The 24,965-nt window shown below is 42.9% G+C and overlaps 1 protein-coding gene across 2 annotated transcripts in view; it reads left to right on the forward strand.

Moving 5' to 3' along the window:
* The first annotated feature begins 17,625 nt into the window (after positions 1–17,625).
* MBOAT1 (membrane bound O-acyltransferase domain containing 1) overlaps positions 17,626–24,965 on the forward strand; it is a 114,686-nt gene continuing 107,346 nt past the window's right edge. The window contains exon 1 of one of the 2 annotated variants that reach the window (XM_023209768.2): positions 17,626–18,144. In XM_023209768.2, coding sequence (XP_023065536.2) covers positions 18,046–18,144 — 99 coding nt within the window. In that variant the 5' untranslated portion in view covers positions 17,626–18,045. Of the gene's footprint in view, positions 18,145–23,251; positions 23,272–24,965 lie in introns of those variants that run through there. The other variant, XM_023209769.2, reaches the window with a different exon arrangement.

Consider the following 24,965-nt stretch of genomic DNA (forward strand, 5'->3'; position numbering starts at 1 on the left):
GAATAGTCGTTAAGAGTTTCAGAAAGGCAGATTTTATTTTATTTTATTTTATTTTTTTGAGACAGAGTCTTGCTCTGTCACCCAGGCTGGAGTGCAGTGGTGCGATCTTGGCTCACTGCAACCTCCGACAGAAAGGCAGATTTTAAATCAATAACGAGCAAAAGTTTCAACCAATATGGTATTTCTACAGTATCTGTCATGGGTTACACATGAGTCCCATATGTTTGTTATTTTCTTAGAAGAACCAGTTGACACAAAGACTTTTCAGTCTTTAAATAGACCCCCCAGCCCCACCCAGTTAATAACCAAGAGCAGGGACAGTGTCTGCACAACATTGTATCTGTATGGCCTGGGGCAATGTTGGGTAAGAGCTTTATAGGTTTACGTTCACTAAATAACATGATTATTTGTTTTACATCTGTCTTCTTATTTCAAAAGCAATTTTCTACCTCTGTTGTAAGATACTGTGAATGTGGTCCAGCATGGTGGCTCATGCCTGTAATCCCAGCACTTTGGGAGGCCAAGGTGGGCGGATGACCTGAGGCTGGGAGTTTGAGAGCAGCTTGACCAACATGGAGAAACTCCATCTCTACTAAAAATACAAAATTAGCCAGGTGTGGTGGTGCATGCCTGTAATCCCAGCTACTCGGGTGGCGCCATCTTGGCTCACTGCAAGCTCCGCCTCCCGTGCTCACACCATTCTCCTGCCTCAGCCTCCCAAGTAGCTGGGACTATAGGCACCTGCTACCACACCCAGCTAATTTTTGTATTTTTAGTAGAGATGGGGTTTCACCGTGTTAGCCAGGATGGTCTTGATCTCCTGACCTCATGATCTGCCTGCCTCAGCCTCCCAAAGTGCTGGGATTACAGGCCTGAGCCACCACGCCCAGTGAATTTGTACTTTTAAGCTACAATGATAAGCACATAGCAGGACCTGATCCCTGTTTTCTAAGGAGGAATTAAATATTGCCTTAGTTTCCATACACCTTATACAAACTGTTACTGTATCCTGTCACACTGTACAATATTGATGTGTTTATTTCCCCCAATGAAGCACTCCAAGAAGAAAGACCATGTCTTATCAAATTCTGTATAAAAGTATTAGAGGGCCTAGCCAGTTTAACAGGATAAGAAGAAGAAATATATCAGTCTAGGTTGAGTGTGGTGGCTCACACCTGTAACCCCAGCACTTTGGGAGGCCAAGGTAGGAGGATCGCTTGAGGCCAGGAGTTCAAGAACAACTTGGGCAACAAAGTTCGACCCTATCTTTACAAAAAAATTTTTAAAAATTTGCCAGGCCTGATGGTGTGGCCCTTGTAGTTCTAGCTACTCAGGAGGCTGAGGTACGAAGATTGCCTGAGCCCAGAAGTTTGAGATTGCAGTGTGATATGATTGCACCACATCACTCCAGCCTGGGTGACTCAGTAAGACCCTATCTCAAAAAAGAAAAAAAAAAAAAAAACATAAATTGCAATAAACAGAACAAGTAACGTTTAAAAAAGGAGAACATTTATAATTGCAATAGAAAATGTAAAGTTCTGAAATAAATCTAATAAAATTATAAGATATTTATGCATAAAAGTATAAAACTTTATTCAAAATCTTAAAAAAGATTTGAATAAGTGGAGAGAAATATACTTATGGAGCAAAAAAGCGAGAACTACCATAAATATTTTGATTCTCCACAAATTGAGAAATAGATTCAATAAAATCCCAATGGAGTTTTTCATGAAATCAACAAACTGGTTGTAAAATTTATGCGGAAGAGGAACATCCCAGGTCAGTCAATATGCTCCTGAAGAACTATGTCAGAGAGCATGTCCCACCAGATACCAAGACTTAAAAATCATGTGTAGTCATTATGACATTGGGATATAAGCTAAGGGTAGACAAACAGTGGAAAAAAATAGTGAGCTTAGAAACAGATCAATGCATAAATATAAACTTGACATAGGACAAAACCAGAATTGTAGATCATGGGGGGGAAAGGGAAGAAAAAATAAAAAGACTCTGGGAAAAATGATTTTCTATATGGAAAAAAATTAAATGTGATCTCTACCACATATTATACCCAGGAATTAACTCCAGATCAGACAATCACTTAAATATAAAACCAAACTTTAAAATATTTTAGCGCTGGGTGTGGTGGCTCACACCTGCAATCCTAGCACTCTGGGAGGCTGAGGCAGGCAGATTGCTTGAGCCCAGGAGTTTGAAACCAGCCTGGGCTACATAGCGACACTGACTCTACAAAAAAAAAAGAAAAGTAAAAATTAACTGAGCATGGGGGTGTTTGCCTGTAGTACCGGTTACTCATGAGGCTAAGGTGGGAGAATTGCTCTAGCCCAGGAAGTTGAGGCTACAGTGAGCTGTGATCATGCCACTGCACTCCAGCCTGGGTAACAGAGTGAGACCCTGTCTCAAAACAAAACAAAAAACATGTTAGGCAACTATAGCAGTCAGGGTTCTCCAGAGAAATAGAACCAACAGGATGGATGGATAGACAGGTGGAGAGAGAGAGAGAGAGAGAGAGAGAGAGATTTATTGTGAAGGAATGGCTCACATGTTTATGGAGGCTAGAAAGTCCCACAATCTGCCACTGCAAACTGGGAGCTCAGAAAAACCAGTGATGTTGTTCCAGTCCAACCTCAAAAGCCTGAGAACCAGAGAGCCAAGGTTATAGGTCCCAGTCCAAGTCCAAAAGCCCAAGAACCAGGAGTGGTGATGTCTGAGAGCAGAGGAAAGAGGATGTCCCAGTTCAACAAAAGAGAACAAATTTGCCCTTCCTTTCCCCTTTTGTTCTATTTGGGCCCTTAACAGATTAGAGGATGCCCACTTACACTGGTGAGTGAAATCTTTGCTCAGTCTGCCAATTCAAATGCTAATCTATTCCAGAAACACACTTATAGACACACTCAAATTAATATTTTGCCAGCTAACTGGGCATCCCTTAGCCTAATCAAGTGGACACATTAAATTAACTGTCAGATAAACCAAGATGTTCTTCAATAGGTGAACTGTGGTGCATCTCTGCTATTAATACTATTCTGTAATAAAAATAAATAAGCTATTAGGCATGTAAAACATGGAGAAACTGGGTGCCCCAGCATGTGTCTATAATCCCAGCTACTCAGGAGGTTGAGGCAGGAGGATTGCTTGAGCCCAGGAACTTGAGTCCAGCCTGAGCAATACTCAGGAGGTTGAGGCAGGAGGATTGCTTGAGCCCAGGAACTTGAGTCCAGCCTGAGCAACATAGCAAGGCTCCATCTCTAAAAACAGAAAACTAAACAACATGACCAGGCGTGGTGGCTCATGCCTGTAATCCCAGCACTTTGGGAGGTAAGGGCAGATGAATCACTTCAAGTCAGGAGGTGGAGACCAGCCTGGCCAATATGGTGAAACCCCGTCTCTACTAAAAATACAAAAATCAGCCAGGCATGGTGGCAGGTGCCTGTAATCCCAGCTACTCGGAAGGCTGAGGCAGAAGACTCACTTGATTCCTGGAGGCAGAGGTTACAGTGAGCTGAGATCGTGCCATTGCACTCCAGCCTCGGTGACAGAGTGAGACTCTGTCTCAAAAAAAAAAAAAAAAAAAAATCAATATTGGTCCATCAATTGCAATAAATGTACTACAGTAATACCAAATTTAGAAAAAGAAATAGGGAAAACTGGAAGTGAAAGTGGGGAAAGAAAAGAGATATCACTCTGTATCCCGTAAATATGTAGAAGTATTACATGTAAACTAAAAGTAAAAGAAAAAAAGAAAAAATTATCAGGTTGTACACCTTGAATATATACCATTTTTGTTTTTCAAGTACACTGCACTAGATCTGAAATAAGGAAATAGACAAAACATAAAAATTATAGAATAATCTAGGCACAAATACATATTTCAAAGAAGAAGACACGTGAATGGTTAAGAGACAAATGAAGAGATGTTTGCCTTCATTAATACAAATAAAAAATAATAAAAGCACCTCACCCTCTCCAGTTTGGCAAGAATCAAAAAGACTGACGATACCAAGTGTTAGTGAGAATCTGAGCTGTCTGTAGTCTGACACACTGATAGAGGTAGGTTAAATTGGTACAATCACTTTGGAAAACAATTTGGCTTTATTTTGTAACGTTGAATGTGCATTCAGCTCATTACCCAGAAATATTCACTCCTAAGTATATACTACAGAAAAATTGTTGTACTTGGTTACCAGGAGTCAAGAATATTCATGACAGCATTGTTTTTTAAAACTGAAAATCTCAGCTGGGTGTGGTGGTGTGCACCTATAGTTCTAGCTACTCAGGAGGCTGAGGTGGGAGGATCACTTGAGCCTCGGAGTTTGAGGCTGCAGTGAGCCATGATTCCAGCCTGGGTGACAGAGTGAGACTCTGACTCTAATAATAATAATGAAAAATAAAAATAAAACTAGAAATCTATAAACCACTCAAATGTCAATTGACCAAATAATTGTTAAATCAGTTGTGGTATAGTTTATTCAAAAGTATATTACACAGTACTGAAAATGATTAAGCTATTTTAACGTATCTGTGTATGGATGACTCTCACAAATGTAATATTGAGTAAAAAGAAAAAAGAAACCGACAAGTAACAAAGGAGTTATACAAAAGTCAAAACAGATAAACCTAACAATATATGCCTAGAGATATATAGGTGTGAGATAAAGCTACAAAAACAAGAAAGTAAATAACACAAAATTCAAATCATTTTTGCTTTAGGGAGATGGTGACACAGTGAGAAGGGGCATCTAAGGTTTTATAAAGGCACTGGCTTTCGAACATTTTGTTCACTTCTCCCTTAAAGAATTTTGAAAAACTATATATTTACTCCTACATGTTAAAGTCAACATCTAAAATTTTTCATCATAAATAGCAATAGTTGCAAAGAATGTAAATTCTAGCATGTTGCAAATATTGACATTCAAAAATAAAATAGGCTGGATGCAGTGGCTCATGCCTGTAAATCCGAACACTGAGGTAAGAGGATTGTCTGAGCCCAGGAGTTTGAGCCCAGCTTGGGCAATATAGTGAGATCCCCATCTCTACAAAAAATTTTAAAAAGTAGCCAGTTGTGGTGGTGCACACCTGTGGTCCTAGCTACTCAGGAGGCTGAGGTGGCAGGATTGCTTGAGCCTGGGAAGTCGAGCCTGCAGTTAGCTATGATTAAGCCACTGCAATTCCAGCCTGGGTGACAGAGCAAGACCCTGTCTCTAAAAATAAATAAATAAATTTTAAAATAACTTTGTATCTCTTTTAAGAGTATCCTGTGGAATCTAAAACTATAAGTTGATACTACTACCATCCAACAATGGAAAACATTCATGAATAAACTCTTTAGCATTACAAAAGTAATTCTTCTTTTCTACTTGAATCCTATTTCTAGTCTATTCCTCCATAGACTTTTATCCTAATATAATACATTTTATGGTTGAACGTCTTCTGTTAACACCATCACATTTATTCAAAACAAAATATGCATATAATTGTAATTCTTAACATTTATCTCATTTCCTGAAGTTAGAAAGCTCTAAGATAAAAAATTCTTTGAGTTATCTTTATAGTTATTGTCAGTATACATTTTATCAAAAATCCTTAAAAACATTATAAATATTGATAATCATTAAACATAAAAAGTAAAATTTAATGGAAATACATCTCTTGATGAGAAGAATAATGATTTTGCTTTTTCTATAGTTTTAACAAAGATAAATTTTTATACTGGTGAGAACTGCAGGGACTAGGGGTTACCTTATTTTAAAATTTTTTATTCATAGGAGGTAGAAAATGGTAAGAAAATGGTTTTAACAAAGATAAAAGTTTATACTGGCAAGAACTGCAGGGACTAGGAGTTACTTTATTTAAAAATGTTTTATTCATGGAGATAGAAAATGGTAAGCATTTTATAGGATGAAATAAAATGAAAAATCACTTTAATTACAAAACATTTCTTAATTGCTGGAATAAGTTTTAATTACTACATTGAATAACACATACCAAAGCTGAAAGAAATTCCATAGAAGTTTTATCTTTGGATTTTTATCCAAAGTTATCATGAAAATGTTGGCAGTTCCCAAAAATATTCCAGTTACATTGAAAAAAACCAAAATCACCCTTTCTGTTTCAGCTGATCAAGATGTTTTTATTTCCAGTAAATGACACATCCTAAGAAAGTATTGAGCATAGCTGAAAAGAAGTCCTCCTACTTAAATATACAGAAAATAAAAGCCCAAGTGTCTAGTGCTGAGTATTTCTTACCCCTTCTTTTTTTGGTTTGCTCTCCCAGGACACTTCTTCATTCTTTGAAAATGGGCTGGGGAAGGAAGAGGTGAACGCTTTCATGGTCATCCCCCACGCCTTTGGCCTCGTCACCGTCATACATCTGAACTCAGAACATCTTAACAGGGCCCCAAATACTCAATTCTAAAAACCATGCTTGACCCTTTACAGGAATATGTATAAAATGGGAGACATAGAATGTCCTGTAGGTTTACTGGGCCTTACTTAATCTACTAGGAATATTAGATACCCCAATTCCATATATACTCTTTCCTGCAACCAACTTGCTTGACAACTCCTGAGTTCACAATAGCTCTCCTTGTACTTGACCAACGCATTCACTGCAAATCTCACAAGGGAGCAGGGGCCCTGGGTGAGAATGGGCTCAGCTCCAGATGATCCCTCTCTCCTGAGGGATTAAGTAAGACCATTTTAATGGTTGGTGCCTATGTGCCCTCAGAAAGTCCTTGCATACGTGGGGCAGTAGGGGCGGTGGGGTAGGATGGGGTGCTTGCTCAGCTTGAAGAACATTGTGGATGGAATTTTTGATGTTTTACTTCTTTTTTTTTTTTTTTTTGAGACAGAGTCTCGCTCTGTTGCCCAGGCTGGAGTGCAGTGGTCGGATCTCAGCTCACTGCAAGCTCCGCCTCCCGAGTTTACGCCATTCTCCTGCCTCAGCCTCCCGAGTAGCTGGGACTACAGGCGCCCACCACCACGCCCGGCTAGTTTTTGTATTTTTTAGTAGTGACGGGGTTTCACTGGGTTAGCCAGGATGGTCTTGATCTCCTGACCTTGTGATCCGCCCGTCTCGGCCTCCCAAAGTGCTGGGATTACAGGCTTGAGCCTCTGCGCCCGGCCTGTTTTACTTCTTAAAATGGGTGTCTGCTTTATTAGACTTTTAAAAATTTTATTGATTGATTGATTGATTGATTGATTTTTTAAGACAGGGTCTTGGTCTGTTGCCCAGGCTGGAGTGCAATGGCATGATCTTGGCTCACTGAAGCCTCAAACTCCTAGGCTCCTGGGCTCAAGCAACCCTCCAGCCTCAGCTTTCCAAGTAGCTGGGACGACAGGTGTGGGCCACCACACCAGGCTAATAGACCATTAGACTATTTTAAATCATTGTGTATATATAATTGGTTGGGCACAGTGGCTCACGCCTGTAATTACAGAACTTTGGGAGGCAAGGCAGGTGGATCACCTGTCAGGAGTTTGAGACTAGCCTGACCAATATGGTGAAACCCCATCTCCACTAAAAACACAAAATACAAAAACTAGCTGGGCATGGTGGCAGGCACCTGTAATCCCAGCTACTCAGGAGGCTGAGACAGGAGAATTGCTTGACCCAGGAAGTGGAGGTTTCAGTGAGCCCAGATCACGCCTCTACACTCTACCCTGGGCGACAGAGCAAGACTCCATCTAAAAAAAAATATATATATATAAAATATTAATAGACTATTTTGTTTAAATTATATATATTATTATACTTGTACATATGATATGTCTCTCACTAAAGTTTTAAAAAATCTACTAAATCTATTAAACTAATAGTCCATTTTTATTTAAATTACATATATTATTACACTTATACATACGAGATATCTCTCACTAAAAAAAAAATCTACAAAGTTCATGGGGCAGTGTTATTTTACACACATGAACGCTGTAGCCCAGAAAGTTTGGGTTTATAGGCATTGGAGGGGAGGAAGGATTTATTTTCCTCACTCATTACTAGGTTCATGGCTGAGGCATTTATAACAAAAAACAGATCAACAGGAGAAAAGCATCTGCATTTATTTAATGTAAGTTATACGTGACACAGGAGCCTTAAGAAATAAACACCCAAAGACACAGGGAAACCTGTGTGTTTTTATGCTTAGACTTGAGAAGTGGATAGTCCTGTGGAAGTGTGATTGGTCAAAGGGGATCTGATCTCATGGAAATAAACTCGGGGAACTTAGCAAGGCACGCATGTTCAGATTCCTCTCTGTGTCCCTGTGTCTTCTCCCAGGTTCAGGAGGGCACCTCTTGAATGAGGTGTTTTACCTCTTGAATGAGGGTTTTATGACCTGCTTCAGCAAAGAAAGGTGAAGGGAAAGTGAGAGTGACCTTCTGCCTCTGTCATTTTCTCAAATGCCAAGATGCTGTATGTTGGGATATGATCTGAACTCCATCAGTGTGAGAGCTGGAGAAAAATGTAAAATCTTCTCAACTAGTAGAATTTCTTTCAGAACTGTCTTGTTTATGGAGGGAAACAATAAGCTCCTTTAGGAGCTGGATTTTAAGGAGGTTGGTAGGAAAGAGATAGGTTAGTAGTTTTAAATTAAACATGAAAGAATTCAGGTACACAAGAAAGCAGAGAGGAGTGGGAAGAAGAATACGGAGGGAGGGAGAAACCAAGGAACCTAGCTGGGGCTGCGCCTAGAGAGAAAGGAGAAAGTGCGACATTTGCTGGTAGAAGGGATGCCGAAGCATCTTCTAGAAATAGTGACATCCAATAAGGAATGTTAAGGCTTTTGAATCTCTGCAACATGGATTCCCTGCTCCTTTTACGTCTTCAGTATATGATCACACACAGATGCTAAATGTGGGTGGTGGGAAAGAGAGAAGCAGGTGAGGACCCAGAAGCACTGGGAACAGGGGTCTAGATGAGAGAAATGCCCAGGCATTAGTAAAATCTTGCAGCTGGCATAAGACTTTGCATACAATATTCAATCTTAGGCTTAGGTTAATTTATCTGAATTCCGCAAGACAGAGTGACTTTGGTGGGATCTAGGATACATATGCGTCTGCACAAGCAGTATGCAAAATATGCCTTTGTCAACTTCAACTTAATAAATAAATATGCTAACCAAAGATGCTAGCAAATGAATATGCTGGAAAATGTCTTGAATTATTGGTAGGTATAAAGTGAGATAATTCTCCTTTACTGTGTTTAATATTAACAGAAATAACTTTTCAAGTATAATGCTCAAAAGCTTTTAAGTGATTAAGTTGGCTCCCCCCACCTTCTCTTGCAATAAAAGACTCTAAGCAATAAAGGTTTGAATGCTACACACAGGGGTTGAAAAAAAGAAAAAGCAATAAAAGAAGTCCAAAGTGGGTAGAGTTAGTTCTATTTTTGGCAATAATTCCAGTGTGGTCGGACATAGTCATTATGCTTTGGTCTGAATGCGTGCCTCCAAAATTCTTACGTTGAAACATAATCTGCAACACCATATTATTAAGAGATAGGGCTTTTGGGAGGTGATTAGGTCATAAGGGCTCCAGCCTCATGAAAGAGATTAGTGCCGTTATAAAAGAGGCACGAAACTGGGCAAGGTGGCTCACGCCTGTAATCCCAGCACTTTAGGAGGCCGAGGGGGGCGGATCACCTGAGGTCAGGAGTTTGAGACCAGCCTGATCAACATGGAGAAACCCCCGTCTCTACTAAAAATACAAAAATTAGCTGGGCGTGGTGACGCATGCCTGTAATCCCAGCTACTCGGGAGGCTGAGGCAGGGAGAAACACTTGAACCCAGGAGACAGAGGTTGCGGTGAGCTGAGATCTTGCCATTTTACTCCAGCCTGGGCAACAAGAGGGAAACTCCATCTCAAAAAAGAAAAGAAAAGAAAAGAAAAAAAGTACAAAAATTAGCCGAGTGTGGTGGCAGGTGCCTGTAATCCCAGCTGCTCAAGAGGCTGAGGCAGGAGAATCACTTGAACACAGGAGGCAGAGGTTGCAATGAGCTGAGCTCGTGCCACTGCACTCCTGCCTGGGTGAAAGATTGAGACCCTGTTTCAAAAAAAAAAAAGGTAATAATAAAAATTAAAAAATAAAATAAAAGAGGTCCAAGGGAACTTGTTCACTCCTGACAAGTGGGGACACAGGTAGAAGGTGCCTTCTTTGAGGCTGAGAGCAATGCCTCACTAGATACTGAATCTGCTGGCACCTTGATCTTGAACTTTCCAGCCCCGGAACTGTGAACAACAAATTTCTGCTTATAAATTACCTAGTCTAAGATATATATTTTTTCTTTTTTGAGATGGAGTCTCATTCTGTTGCCTAGGCTGTAGTGCAGTGGTGCGATCTTGGCTCACTACAACCTGCGCCTCCCAGGCTCAAGTGATTCTCCTGCCTCAGCCTCCCAAGTAGCTGGGATCATAGGCACCCAACACCACGCCCAGCTAATTTTGTATTTTTAGTAGAGACAGGGTTTCACCATGTTGGCCAGGCTGGTCTCGAACTCCTGACCTCAAGTGATCCACCCGCCTCAGCCTCCCAAAGTGCTGGGATTATAGGCGTGAGCCACCTCACTGACCTAGTCTAAGGTATTTTGTCACAGCAGCCCAAATGAATCAAGACACATTATCATCCAAGATTTGTAGCCAGAAGCTAATCACTTCTCACCTTCTTTCTTGTTACCATCCCCACTCCTCCCACTCCAGTTTCTCGTCTGGAGTCCTGAAATAGCCTCTTAATTGGTTTCCTTGCTTTACTCTTTGTCTTCCTTACTATCTGTTCTCAACATGTGGCCACAGTGATTTAAAATATATATATAAACCAGATATAATATATAATCCTCAGCTCATATCCCAGCAATAACTCCCCATAGCAATCAGAGGAACAGCTCAAGGCATTTGCAATTGCCCCCAATCTCCCATGGGCTGCCTCCCCATACCTCTTGGGTTCATTTCCTTTCTCTGTCTCCTCAGTCACTCTGCTCCAGCCTTACTGGCCAGACAAATGTTTTTCCATTTTGCTAGGCCTGCTCCTGTTTTAGGGCCTTTGCTCTAGATGGTACCTCTTTCTGGAATGTTCTTTACCTAGAAATCTATTTGGTTAACTCCTTTACCTCCTTCCAGTCTTTGATTAAATGTAGCCTTCTCAATGAGGCCAACCCTGACCACCCTATTAAATACTACAGCATATGGGCTGTAGCATTTACTCTGCTGTGCTCTTCTGTTTTTCTACGCGCTTATCATCATCTAACATCATAATTTTATTTTAAATGTTTTTGTTTATGTCTTTCCCTGGCAGAGTGTAGGCTCTGTGAAGGGAGCAATTTCGTTTATTAATTGATGTGTACCCCAAGCACCTAGAACAGTGTTTATAAATAATAGTTTTTAATAAATATTTGCTGACCGTCAAGTCCATTTTCATAAGCAAAAGCACTGTTTCCCGAACAGTAACCTGGGGAAGCTTTCTTCTAAAGGATGTACACAAAACAAATCCTGTGGTCAGCTAATTTTGATGGCCCGTTCTTTGAAACTGACATGAGTACTTATTGGTAGATTTTTTTGTGATCTCTGTGAATATCAAAACTTACTTTACAGGATACTCAAGGAGATCAACCATGATGGAAAAGTGTTTAGAAATGAAATGAAAGTTGCAGCAATTATACGTTAGAAGTATAAGAAGAGAGCCTAATGAATAGGGGCAAATACCTACTTTAGTGCTATAAATAACATTTCACTGTACACTCAGCATTTAGGGCTGGCCAGTCTAATGTGCTGACGGAAGCCCACACAGACTCAGAACAACAAGCTGGGTCATGAGGACTTAAGTGAGAAGAGAAGAGACAGTCATGAGTTCAGCTGGCTGCATTGATTGCCAGGAAACTATCCACCCATTCATTCCAAAACATTGTTGCGCTTGGTACTATCATTGGCCCTGGAAAGCGGGCCACAGAACAGAGTGAAGAGTAAAGGAAAAATACAAGAGTTGAGGGAGATTTCAATTGGTCTCCAAGGCAAATATAAAGTCTTGCGTTGAGGGGTTAACACTGTGCAGCTCCCTGAAGCCTAAGTGGCAGTGGCCTCAGCAACAACACCCAAGGTGGAGCTAGGGTAGAGGACCGGGAGGGCGGGGCCAAGCATCTCAGAATACCCAGTGGTTCCAGGGCATTAGGCAAAGCCCCAGCTTGCTCTTTTTTCTTACTGCAGCCAACCATGGAATCTGGGTAGCACAGGTTTTTGTCTGTCTTTAGGTACTCAAACATTATCTTCAATCACGCTTTGTTATTCATAGGACACTTCTTTGGCAACAGTAACTATGTGGAACACAGTCAAAGAAGTAGGAAGTATGGAAAGTGCCTCTGAAACAATGGCATGGAGGGTAGAATGACGTGGAGAGTATCTGCTTAAAATAAAAATACTTCACTTCTTTAGGAACTCCTTAGGCACTCTGCCAAAGCCGAGTGACTACGGCAATTTGTAGAGCTCCCCAAATCACAGGACAACCAAAGCAGCAGGCAAGGTAGGAACAAGTGAAATATGAGAGCAGAAGGGGAGATGGAAAAACTGGAAAGCAGACACAGTAGTCGAGAAAGTGTACCTCTCTGGGCATGGTTTAGTGCAAGGACAAACTCTTTTTCTTTTTTTTTTTGAGACAGAGTTTCATTCTTTTTGTCCAGGCTGAGTGCAATGGCGCGGTCTCGGCTCACCACAACCTCCGCCTCCCGGGTTCCAGCGATTCTCCCGCCTCAGCCACCCGAGTAGCTGGGATTACAGGCGTGCGCCACCATACCCGGCTGATTTTTGTATTCTTAGTAGAGACGGGGGTTTCTCCATGTTGATCAGGCTAGTCTCAAACTCCTGACCTCAGGCAATCCGCCCCCCTCAGCCTCCCAGAGTGTTAGGATTACAGGTGTGAGCCACCACATCCTGCCGCAAAGACAAACTCTTGATGTGTCAGTGGACTTCAAGACATTGCTGTATTACAGGATGGGTTCTTGTTCACAATAATGCCTGAGTCATCAGTAAGGATTAAGGTAAGATCACTAACTCTGTTTTAGTATTCAGGGTCATGTGCAAGGCATTTTAGAAAGATCTCCCTCCCCTAAAACGAAGGCAAAAATAAAACGTTAGTGCATAAAGGGTAAGCTTCAGTTCTTTTATGTTTTTTGAACAAAATCTGTCCTTCAGTTCTTAGACCTGCTGCAAGGGATCATTATTCTTTTTTTTTTTTTTTTTTTTTTTTTTTTGAGACGGAGTCTCGCCGCCCAGGCTGGAGTGCAGTGGCGCAATCTCGGCTCACTGCAAGCTCTGCCTCCCGGGTTTACGCCATTCTCCTGCCTCAGCCTCCTGAGTAGCTGGGACTACAGGCGCCCGCCATCTCGCCCGGCTAGTTTTTTGTATTTTTTAATAGAGACGGGGTTTCACCGTGTAGGCCAGGATGGTCTCGATCTCCTGACCTCCTGATCCGCCCGTCTCGGCCTCCCAAAGTGCTGGGATTACAGGCTTGAGCCACCACGCCCGGCCAGGGATCATTATTCTTATTCCTACTTTACAGAGGAGGTTACAGAGGAGGAAGCTGGGGCTTTGTGAAGTTCATCGATTTGCTCAAAGTCCCCAAACTAGTAAAAGGCCGCACTGGGTTTTCATACCCAGTTGTTTTACTCTAAAGGCTGAGTTCTTGGCCTCCAGTCCTCAAGACACCTTCCTGCTTTGGCCTCCCAAAGTATCAGAATTGCAGCATTGTAATTCCTGCACTGCGCCTGTAATTCCTGGTTTAATACAGTATTCTTAAGCAAAAAATGCTATAACATAGCTAAATCTGGTAGATGTTCAGTTATATCAGTTTCTTCATTTTCTGAACATGTACAATGTTTAACTGTGATTCCCACTTGGAAAATATGTTAAGTAGGCAGGTTGCAATACAGGTTCTAAGCAAACACATATCACTTGAGCTAAAACATGAATAAATGGATCATTGATTGAAAAATATAAATTACCTGAAGTTTTGTGAATGATGCTTAAGGAAACTGCTCAAAAAACAATGGTGATACCTATCATGGGTCAATTTTGACCATTCTTTCAGATCAGCTCTCAAATGTTAAGCCTGGGGTTTAATGTCCTATGTAGGCAATAATTTCTGCTATTTTCCTGAAGGAAAATAGTATTATACTCTTAGCATAATAAAAAGTATAATAAAAAGATTTCTGTATAGTTAAAAAGAACAGTGGAATATCCAAGTTTGAACCCTACACTTGCTGTTTACTAGATGGATAAGCTAGCTGCAATTTATTAGAAACAGTATTCATTTGAATGAAAATTGAGATGACATAATAATACAAATGAAAATAACACCTGCCCTTCCAACTTCATAGAGTTGTTGGGAGGATCAAAGGGGACAAGTGAGTATGCTCTGTGAATAGATAGTATCATTACATTAATAAGTAGTATTATTAAAATGGTAATTCTCTTTTTACATGGGTTATATCATTTCAGATGGCTTAAATTTAGTTTTATTGGTGATTGTTTTTGATTGAATATAGACTGAAGGTATCAGTAGAGTTTTATCACCTTGAGGGATTATACTTTTGTAAACTTTGAGGATGTATTTAATTCAGTTTTGTTCTTTGATTATCAGTTTTGTTGTTTGATTTGATTTGGTATGTGAAGTAGGAAGTCTGGAAAGTGCCTCTGAATATCCATGATAGAATGGCATGGAGTTTATCTACTTAAAATCAAAATACTTCACTTTTTTAGGAACTCCTTAGGCACTCTGCCAAAGCCTAGTGACTCTACGGCAATTTGAAGAGTTTTTATTAGTGCATAGTAACATGCAGCCTTCCCAATATGCTAGAATCTTTTCCAGGTCTTTTCGTGCCTGGCTTTAATTTTTGACCAGTCTTCAGGATGTGCAGTGGATCTCCTGGATAATGTCACATTCTAAGTATGGCTCCATAAGGAATATTTATAAAACTGACCTTGATATCAAGCCTCACTCTACTGCAAATAGAAAACAGGAGAGACAGAGAGACAGCGTGTCTGTGGCATCACCCCTAGCATCTCATTTTGAACAGTAAATGTAATGCCTTGTCTACAAAAATGACAAGGCTGTATCAGGTGTGTGCGCCAGCCTCTTGATAAAGAGAAAAATGCTATGTTTTAGGGGAGGCAATGCATAATGAATGAAGAGCCCAGCCTCTGGGATCAAACAGACACAGTTCCCTTAACCTCCCTAAATACAACCAAGTTACTTAAGCTCCCTTAACCCCAGGTTTCACATCTATAAAATAGATTATTGTAACTACCACAGGATTATTAGCACTGGTAAATGAAACAGCTTTTGTAAAGTGATATCTAACATGTAATAATTATTATGAACCTTCCATTGACAGAGGATGGCAATAGAGATACTGATGAAGGAAAAGAGAGCAATGTGTCCATGGTGCTGCTGTTATACATCTGAGAATCATGTAAACAACTTCTTCAAAGTCTGTTTCATTCATCTGTAGTGTAGCTGAGCTACTGTCTTGGTTCTGGGTTATCCAACAGTAGTTTTTTTTTTTTTTTTTTTTTTTTTTTTTAGCATTAATTGTACTACAGTATCAATAGAACAGAACTATTAAGTTCTGTGCCATTTTGTTTGTAAGCTCTAACCATAGTTACTACATTTTTATTTTTATTTTCTTTTCGATGGAGTCTTGCTCTGTCACCCAGACTAGAGTGCAGTGGTGTAATCTCAGCTCACTGCAACCTCCATCCCCTGGGTTCAGGCGATTCTCCTGCCTCAGCCTCCCAAGTAGTTGGGATTATAGATGTCTGCCACCACACCTGGCTAATTTTTGTTTTTAGTAGAGATGGGGTTTCACCATGTTGGCCAGGCTGGTCTTGAACTCCTGACCTCAGGTGACCTGCCCGCCTCGGCCTCCCAAAGTGTTGGGATTACAGGCCTGAGCCACCGCACCTGGCCATTTTTAAAAGAAAAATTTAGACTAGGTTATGAACTGTGTTTGTTGAGGAGAAAAAAAACCTGTGGAAGGCTAATATATGTATAGATATTTTATATATACATATGTATATATGTAAATTAAAATATTTATATATAAATTAAATATTTACATATATATTTATAAATATATAAATTAAAATATTTATATATAACTATATATACACACATGCACACACACAGACACACATATATATAGCCTATGTGAGGACTATTGTTTGAAGTCTGAAAGACATAGCTTTGTGAAAATTATAAAGGGTTTGAGGCACTTGCTCCAGAAATACTTCCCAAAGTGACCTACCTCTGTTTTTCAGCAACTCATATCTGAGTGTTAATTTTTTTTTTTCTGTTAAAACAAAGCCCCGTCTGCTCTCATATATCTCACTTCAGCTGTCATCTAGCTCCAGAAAAGATCAATGTTGCTCCAATGCTGGTCATTTTCCAGGACTATATGATATTAAATGGACCTATCTAGCCTAGTGATCCTCAAGTATATGCCTGTGTGCGTGTGTGCATGTGTCTGTCTTGTAGTGTGGGTTTGCTTGTGAGTGGTAGAGATTGTCATCTGGTGGTGACATCTCCATTTGGTTAGGTTGTGGGAGTGGGGGTGCGGATTTTTTTTTTTTTTTTTTTTTTGCCTCCTCCACAGGGGACATAGTTTGAGAAACTCTGGCCTGGCAATTTAATGCTCAGTGCAGTTTAATGGTGATAAAACTGAAGAAGGCAAGAGTGAGGCCTGAGTCTTGGAGGTTATAAAACTCCTGAAGAAGGCAAGAGTGAGGCCTGAGTCTTGGAGAGAAAGTGGTTGTCAGTGCCTGAAAGGCCTTCGGTTTAATTTGAAGCCAGAGGCCACATTGATAAAGTCTGCCCCGAAAGTCATTGCTTGTCTGAGCGAATGCTCCAGGGGTTTACCGGACGGAGGCTGGGGGCCACGTGAGCTCACTTTCTTTCGTTTTCTACCCAGCAGCCTGGAATATTGCCTTCCTGAAACCCCTTTTCATTAGCTAGCGATTCCTGGAAAGGATCTTCAAGATTTTTATGTTTCTCAGAACCTAGCAATAACTTGGAAAAGTTTTCCAAGTAACAGTGATGCATAGGTGTCTGGGGGCAGAGAAGTTAAGGAGCAAGGCACCTTTTTTGAGGACCTGTGGCATGCAAATGACTTATCAGAATGCACATAGTATAACAGTAAACACCGTTTCTTATAGAGGTGAAATAATTCTCACTCCACAGAGACGGAAGTGACCCGAAGCTAGCAGTCTCCTGTATTTGCTTGTGTGACACCGAGCATGTCAGATCAGGGTGTAGGAAACTATGCTTAGCGCAGAGGAGGGTAAAGGAAGTAGGGAGTCTGGTGGCTGCGGCATTCTCTAGCAGCGCAGGGTCTCTCGAGCTTCCAGCCACTGGCAGAGGAACACTTTGGGGCTTGAAAGGGAAACACAGCCACTCAGCCGCTTCGACTGCGGCGGCGACGAAACCAAAACAGGGTGGGGCGGGGTGGGTGGTGCTCTGTAGTGGAAGGCGCCCGCTGGGTGAGGTCTTTGCTCCTGGCGGGGGGGCTAGGACGGTCAGCCCAGGAGGAGGAAAGGCGCGTCCCGCCTCCAGCTGCAGGGCCAGGCGGCGGCGCCCGCTGGCGTCGCTTTCCCTCTCCTGGTCAGCCTCGGTGCAGGCCGGGCTGGGCGGGACGGGCGGCGCTCGGGGGCCGGGCTCGGAGTCCCCACTTTTCCTCCCTCCTTCCCTCCTCTCGGGGCCGTCCCGAGCGGCCAGGCCAATGGGCGCGGAGAGGAAGGGAGCGGGAAGCGGGGCGCACTGGGCCCGGCCCTCCTACGGCGCCCGCGGCTGCAGCGCCAGCGCCAACGCCAAGTTTGCGCCCCGAGAGTTTGCGCCGGTTCGTGTCCCCCGGCCTCCCGTTCGCTCCCCCGCGAACCAGGCAGCCGTGCGCCCCTCGGGGCAACCACTCACGAGCACCCGGGCGGGAGGACGCCGAGCAGGGGGTGTTGCGGGCTGAGACCGGGGCAGCCACCTCCCGAAGATGCAGGATGGCAGCAGAGCCGCAGCCGTCCAGCCTCTCCTACCGCACCACGGGCTCCACATGCCTGCACCCGCTCAGCGAGCTCCTGGGCATCCCGCTGGACCAGGTAACTGTGGGCCGCGAGCGCAGCGACCCCAGCTCCCCAGCGATCGCGGGCATGGGGCGGGCGAAAGTGTTATCCACCGTCCCTCCGCCTCCATGGCGTATTTTACAGCCACACACTAGACAGTTGGCTTTTTTTTTTTTTTCTTCTTCTTGAGTTGGTGTTAGTGTTTTTCTCCTTGTGTGAAAAATATTGGTACAGCCTGCACGGCAAGTTCGACTGACTGAACTTTTTTTTTTTTTTTTTTCTTAAGATTTTTTTCTTTAAGTTTGGGATTGCCTCGTTTTCTGTAATCAAGTTCAAGTTCTGAAGTAGTCAGATAAATGAAACCAGAGTTTCTTTCATCAGTGTCCTCAAGTCGTTATTATTTTTAACTTAGATGACCCTACTTAAAAAATAAGGGCGATTAATCTGTAGACTGTAGTCTATAGATTTTGAATGCAAGACCTGGGTTTTAGACTTCTGCGGCGAGGCTTGTTCAGGGGTGACAGTTACTTTGTACCATGTGTGATGCGGGACACACAAGGACACCGGTTTTCCCAGGGTTCGGTTGGCTCATATGCCTGGGGCTGGAGCTTCTGAGTAGGACAGGTTAGTGGGACGAGAGGGGCCCCAGCAGAGTTATTTGAACTGCCCAGGAATTATCTACAACCATTAAAATTAAAAATGGTAACAACAGTGATTCCTGGCAAGAAACCTTCCTGAAGATGAAGTCTGTTTTACGCATTTCCTTGTCTCTTCAGGTGCTGCAGGCTAGATCTGCGGGATGCTTAGTAGTGATCCAATCAGTAAATGTTGATTTAAATGGAAATGGGCAGGGCATGCGGGGGGAGGACCCACTGCGCTCCTGTTTTGTTTCATGCTTTTTGCCCGATTTTCTTCCCCTTCCTCTCACCCGTGCTCCTTTTCCTTTCCTTTTAACAAGAGCACACCTGCTGCCCTTTCCGCACACCCCTTCAGCAATGAGAAAGTGAAACCTGGACATTTGCCTTATTCGGGTCCTGTTCACTGAGCCACCCTCATACCTGGCTCACTCTGAGGACCTCACTGAGAACTCCACCTGATGCGACCATTGTGTTCTCATCAGTCGCAAAATCGAGAAAGTCAGGAACTTGGGAAGGGTTTCAGGTGCCAAAGCATTTGTGCTTTTGTAAATTATTCTTCAGTTTCTGGTGAGGATGAGATAGCCCCAGGGACCCAGGCAGAGGCAGACATAATAGCAAATTCTTTAGTTCTGAAATTAAATAAAACTCATAGCTGAATTTCCTTAAGGGGAGTTTGTTTTGTACTTACCTCTCCACTCCATATCAGAGGGTATTTTAATTGCATTTTCTCTTCTAAGCTCTTCTACATAGCTAGAGAGACTCCAGGAAGGCTTTTTGTATGGCTAAAGGACCATGGCAAGTTACGGCTGGGAGGTGCTAGAATAATGTTTTTAATGTCTTTCAATTGCATCGCCTACTTTCCTATAAAGGTAATTCTGGTTTTAATTCATAAAAAGGAACAAAAGAGCCTTATGGATGTTTAAGACTGGGAGCGAGGGAGGGACTTCTGGGATAAACCGAAGGAGAAATGTTTGCCATGGCCAGGAGCACCTGAGATCTCTTGGCTCTTAGGTCAGTCTGACCACCCTCCAGCAGGAGCGAGTCTGGATGACCCTTGGTGGAGGAAGCACTTAAAAGGCAGTGCCCCAGGTAGCTTATTTTAGGCCCAAGGAGGCTACATTGTGACTTGCGAGTTTGGAAGCTTTGTGTGTTTTTCCCTTTCACATTTTTAAGGCTTTTTAAGGGCTTAGATGTCAGACTGACCTGGGTGCAATTCCAGCTCTGCCAGCAAACTTCCCTTCATGACTGCCAGCTGGTACTCTACCCTCTTGGAGCCTCAGCATCCTTGTGTAAAATGGGAGATGACAATAAGACCTACATTTTGAGGTTGAGAAATTTTATATGATGTAAAATGCCTTACATTAGGGAGGTTCTTGTATCAGACAGGGTCCTTGCAGGAAACAGGAACCAACCCCATTGGCTGAAATGAACGAACTTTAATGAATTACTTAGAGGGGCATGGGCGAGGTTCAGGGAATCAACAAAGGATGTTGAAGTGCTGAGATCAGAAGTAGGGGGCAGCTGGAGGGGAAAGTGGAGGAACTTCACTGCCATTTGTGAGAGCAGGACCAGCTTGGAGGTCGTGAAGAATAAGAGAGAACCTCAGCCCTTCTTCCTACCTTGTAGCCCTTCCATCTCTTCACAGTGACCCCCAAAAGTTACTGGCCTCAGCCTGCAGGGGCTCCTCCTATGGCACAGGACAGGCAGGATAAAGGTGGAGCCAGATCTGGGGGGTAACCCGAGGATAAGAGTGCAGGCCTTGATACATGTTTGCTCCTGTCCCATTAGAGAGTGACTTTTGATTGGTCTGGGATACGCTCAAAATTATAAAATAAATATCTCAAGTTACTCAAATAGTTTTTTTGTATGCCTCTTAAGGACACTGAATCATTTTTCCTAATGTCTTTACATCCTAATTCCTGATTGATTGCACTCCTGTGAATGTCTTTAGCCTCTGGATCCTGTGTCAAGTCGTTTATTATCAGCAAAAATGGAAATACCTGGTAAGCATTCTGCTTCGTATGTGGAGAACTCTTTATTCATTCTTTTTCATCTGATTCTTGCATTTATCTGTTCTGTTAACTTTGTGGCATCCTTAAATAGGAAAGCCTGTGTGTGGTTAGGACTACACTCAGGAAAAGTCGATGGTTTTTGTTTCCAGGGACTTTGATTAGTCTGACATCCTTCTAAAGATGTGAAATGTAAAACTATCTCCCTTAATTAGAGACAGTTAGAACATAGTAATTCAGATGCAGAATACAGGAAATGGGATGATGACTTGTGGGCCTCTATAGGTGCTTCAAAGATAAGCTTGTTGAAAACTTTATTTCTAAATGATGGGCCCCTGTCCAGTGAGCAAGTACAGAGCTACGGTAGTTAGTAGGATTACTCCAATAAAAACCTTCACTTAGGATAAATCAGGCAAGCACTTTTCTTTCCCGTTTTGGGGGAATCAAGGAATCATCTGCTCCTGTCCTCCCCACTTTGTTTTGGTTGTGGAGTGTAACTTGATGTGCCTTTAAACTAAAGATTTGCAAGATTGACTCAGTTGCCAAAACAGATGATAATGTTGACATTAGTAATTTGTGTAGTGCACAGTTATGTCCTAGGAGATGTGAAAGCTGAAATGGAAAGTTTTTCCAGGCTTTAAGGAACTTCCAATTTGGTGGTTGGAAATTCTGCCCACCACCAAAGCATTTTTGGGGTATTTTACCTGATGGTGCCCCCAAACTGTGTGTGTGTGCGTGCATGAAGTATGAATTCAGTGTTACACTAGGACTCTCTGAGGTGTCCCCCCCCATTTAGCATCAGCAGAGAAAGGGGCAAGGGGAAAATAGACCAGGAGATAAGAATCCAGGAAATAATTTTGAGGTTAAAACAGCAAATGTTTAGGATTATTAATGTAAGCTTGTGTCACCATTTAAAAGTCTGAATGAATGAAGACCAGCTTTAAAGACGTGGTACCCCAGACTAATGGTGATACCAGGAGTGAGTTTCATTATTTCACCTGGGCCCATGACTACAAAGTTTCTTTCTTTCTTTTTTTTTTTTTTTTTTGAGACGGAGTCTAGCTCTGTCACCCAGGCTGGAGTGCAGTGGTACGATTTTGGGCTCACTGCAAGCTCCGCCTCCCAGGTTCACGCAATTCTCCTGCCTCAGCCTCCGGAGTAGCTGGGATTACTGGAGCATGCCACCATGCCTGGCTAAGTTTTGTATTTTTATTAGAGATGGGGGTTTCACCATGTTGGTCAGGCTGGTCTCGAACTCCTGACCTTGTGATCCACCCACCTCGGCCTCCCAAAGTGCTGGTGTTACAGGCGTGAGCCACTGCACCCGGCCGACTACAAAGTTTCTTTACCTATCTGGAGCTGTCAGTCCTGGTTGCTTCCCTTGGCCATGCTTGCAAAGCCCAGCCTTCAGTTCTCTTCTTATCTAAGTCTTGTCCTTCATTAAAAGCTCAGCTCACATTCCAGTCATTGTTAAATCAATTAAATATTTATTTAATGCTATTAGTGCCAGGTACCTGGCCATGTGGTAGAAATACAAGGATGAAAAAAAATCAATGTCCCCATCCTACAAGGGCTTATATACTCTGGAGGAAACAAAAGGCCAATGTAAGCGTAGAGGCTGTATATGGTCACAGACCTGTGTAGGTGCTGTACAGGTTTGTAGATGGTGCCGTGGTAGAATAGAGAAGGGATGCCCACAGGACATGCTGGACTCATGTAGAATTTACTGTTTACATTTAATGCTTGGTAAATGTTACCTTATATTGTTCGTTATCTTGCTGGGTTTGTAAGCTTAATTCCAAACTAATTTAAAGTCTTTTTGTAGTCAAGGCTTGAGTTCCCATGCAACTTTGTTTATGGATCCTGACATCTAAATTTCATGTAATTTTCACAAGTCTTGAAATGTTCTTCCTTAGATTTTTTTTAACCCTTTAAATGTAAAATGCGTCAGCAGCATGTAGGCCACACAGAAACAGGCAGTGGGCTGGATTTGGCCTGATAATCGGATCTCCTCAAATATGATAAATGGATTGTCATCAGAATCTTCTGCCATGGGTGTTTCTGGGATCCCGCCCTATCCTGCTGAATTTGAATATCAGGGTGTGAGGGCACTTCCCTAGTGATTCTTATGCCAACTAAAGTTTGAGAGCCATTACTATAGTCAAGGGAGGATATTGCAGGGTTTAAGTTGTGAAAAGATTTTCATTTTGTGAAGGGGTATGGAAGGTACTCACTGAAGGAGGTAGGGATGGAGGAGGAAGCAGGGGTTTTGCGAATGAGTGCAGGGTTAGAGAAGTATTTAAGGGAAATTGAGAAAGCACTGACAAGGTCAGTTGAATGAGCCGCTGAATATAATCAACCTGCTGACAATTATACATTTTTAGACGATGAATATGCACAAATATGTGCTTTTTTTCTTTCAGCAGCTCCTTTCAGGAGCAAAAGTGAAACAGAAGTTTCCAGAGAAGGTTGTTGGGAAGTTAAGAAGCTCGGATGTTAAAAGATGCTGACAAATGGTTGGTGGTGATAAGAGTGAAGAGGAAAACTTCTTGAGATGGTGGTTCGTGGAGGAAGTGAGAGAGCTGGAGGGCTGGGATATGCGAGTGAAGGATTTCTAGTGAAGTCTTTCTGGGTGATGATGAAAATCGGGGTGTGCACCTGAGGGTTGGGATGAAAGTCTGTTCAGTGTAGCAAACAGGGGAAATGGGGTGTTTGTATTTGATGGATTGTCCTTCTTGACATTGACGGTATCCAGGTGAATTTGGGGAGTTGCGGTGGAGAAGACTATGAGGTCCCTAAGGTGTCCAGGAATATGGAGGAGTCACCAGAAGTGGGTAGATTCTGAAAGCAGGAAGAGGGAGCAGAGAGGGTGTGACCTGGCCTGCTGTCTGTCATGCACTCAGCCTGCACCTCTGCCTGCATCTTCTCACATAACATTAGGAGTGTGGGGGAGTCTGGAGGGAGGAAAGGTTTCCTATGAGGATAGTGGAAGGAAAATAGCTTGGTGGCTCACGCCTGTAATCCCAGCACTTTGGGAGGCCGAGGGGGCCAGATCACCTGAGGTCAGGAGTTTGAGACCAGCCTGGCCAACATGGTGAAACCCCATCTTTACTAAAAATACAGAAATTAGCCAGGTGTGGTGGCGCATGAATGCAGCCACAGCTACTCGGGGGGCTGAGGCAGGAGAATCACTTGAACCCAGGATGGGGAAGTTGCAGTGAGCCAAGATTGTGCCACTGTACTCCAGCCTGGGTGACAGAGCAAGACTCCATCTCAAAAAAAAAAGAAAAAGAAAAAGAAAACAGTGCAAAGCAGCAATGGGGGGTCTGGAAAAGCCCTGACCTGTTGCTTCTGACCTTGGCTTTGCTGTCGTGGTGGTAAAATGAGAACAGAGGGCGGGCTTTGTGAAGGTCAGCAGTAGAAAGGAAGGGAGTGGGAATATGAGTCACAGAGGAGGGGGAGAAGGAAGTCAGGGGCAGCACGTGGATGCAAGTTGAGAAGTGGCACTTGCAAAATGTGAGTGAGGGTTGGGAGGTGTGGGAGGGGTCTAGGCAGGTAGGGTGGCACCTTAGGGTCTCAGAACCCTGATGAGGCGGTGTCCAGTGACTGACTCTGAACTTTGCCGTCCTTCCTGGAGCTGCACGTTCATGTGGTGGAAAGTTCCTTTGTGGTTCTGAAGAGCTTGCTGGTGGCAGGTGGGGGGGCCTTTTGGAAGCAGCCTGAGGGCATTGAATGTGGATGTGTTGGGGGTAAGATGGTGAGGTATAAACCCCCAGGTCCACACAGTTGCAGAGGACAGGGCTGGTGGAATTGGGGACTGTCCCTCAGAGCCTGTGTGAGGATGGGCCATCTCCATGGTGGAGGATTCCAGATAAGTCCAGAAGGTGGGCTGGCCTACTGGAAACTGCTGGCTGGTGTTACAGTCTGCTGGCTAGATTTGACAAAAATTGAAGGGAGGTCAGAGAGATCACAGGTATGGCCATATATTCCCTGGCATTTGAAGCAGAGGCCTAGTGTGTCCTGGAGCTTTAGCCTTCCTGTCATGGAACGAGAGGTGGTTCTTCACAACTTGGCCTCAGTTTACCTGTCTGGCTTAAGGACACTGACAACTCTATACATTGAATGCTTATGCTCTCAGCACTGCTCTGCATGCATTCTCTCAGTTAATACAGTACTAAAAGTTATTCCCCAAATTTCTTCCTTCTTTCCC

The sequence above is a fragment of the Piliocolobus tephrosceles genome, chromosome 5, assembly GCF_002776525.5.
Source record: "Piliocolobus tephrosceles isolate RC106 chromosome 5, ASM277652v3, whole genome shotgun sequence".
Taxonomy (NCBI): Eukaryota; Metazoa; Chordata; class Mammalia; order Primates; family Cercopithecidae; genus Piliocolobus; species Piliocolobus tephrosceles.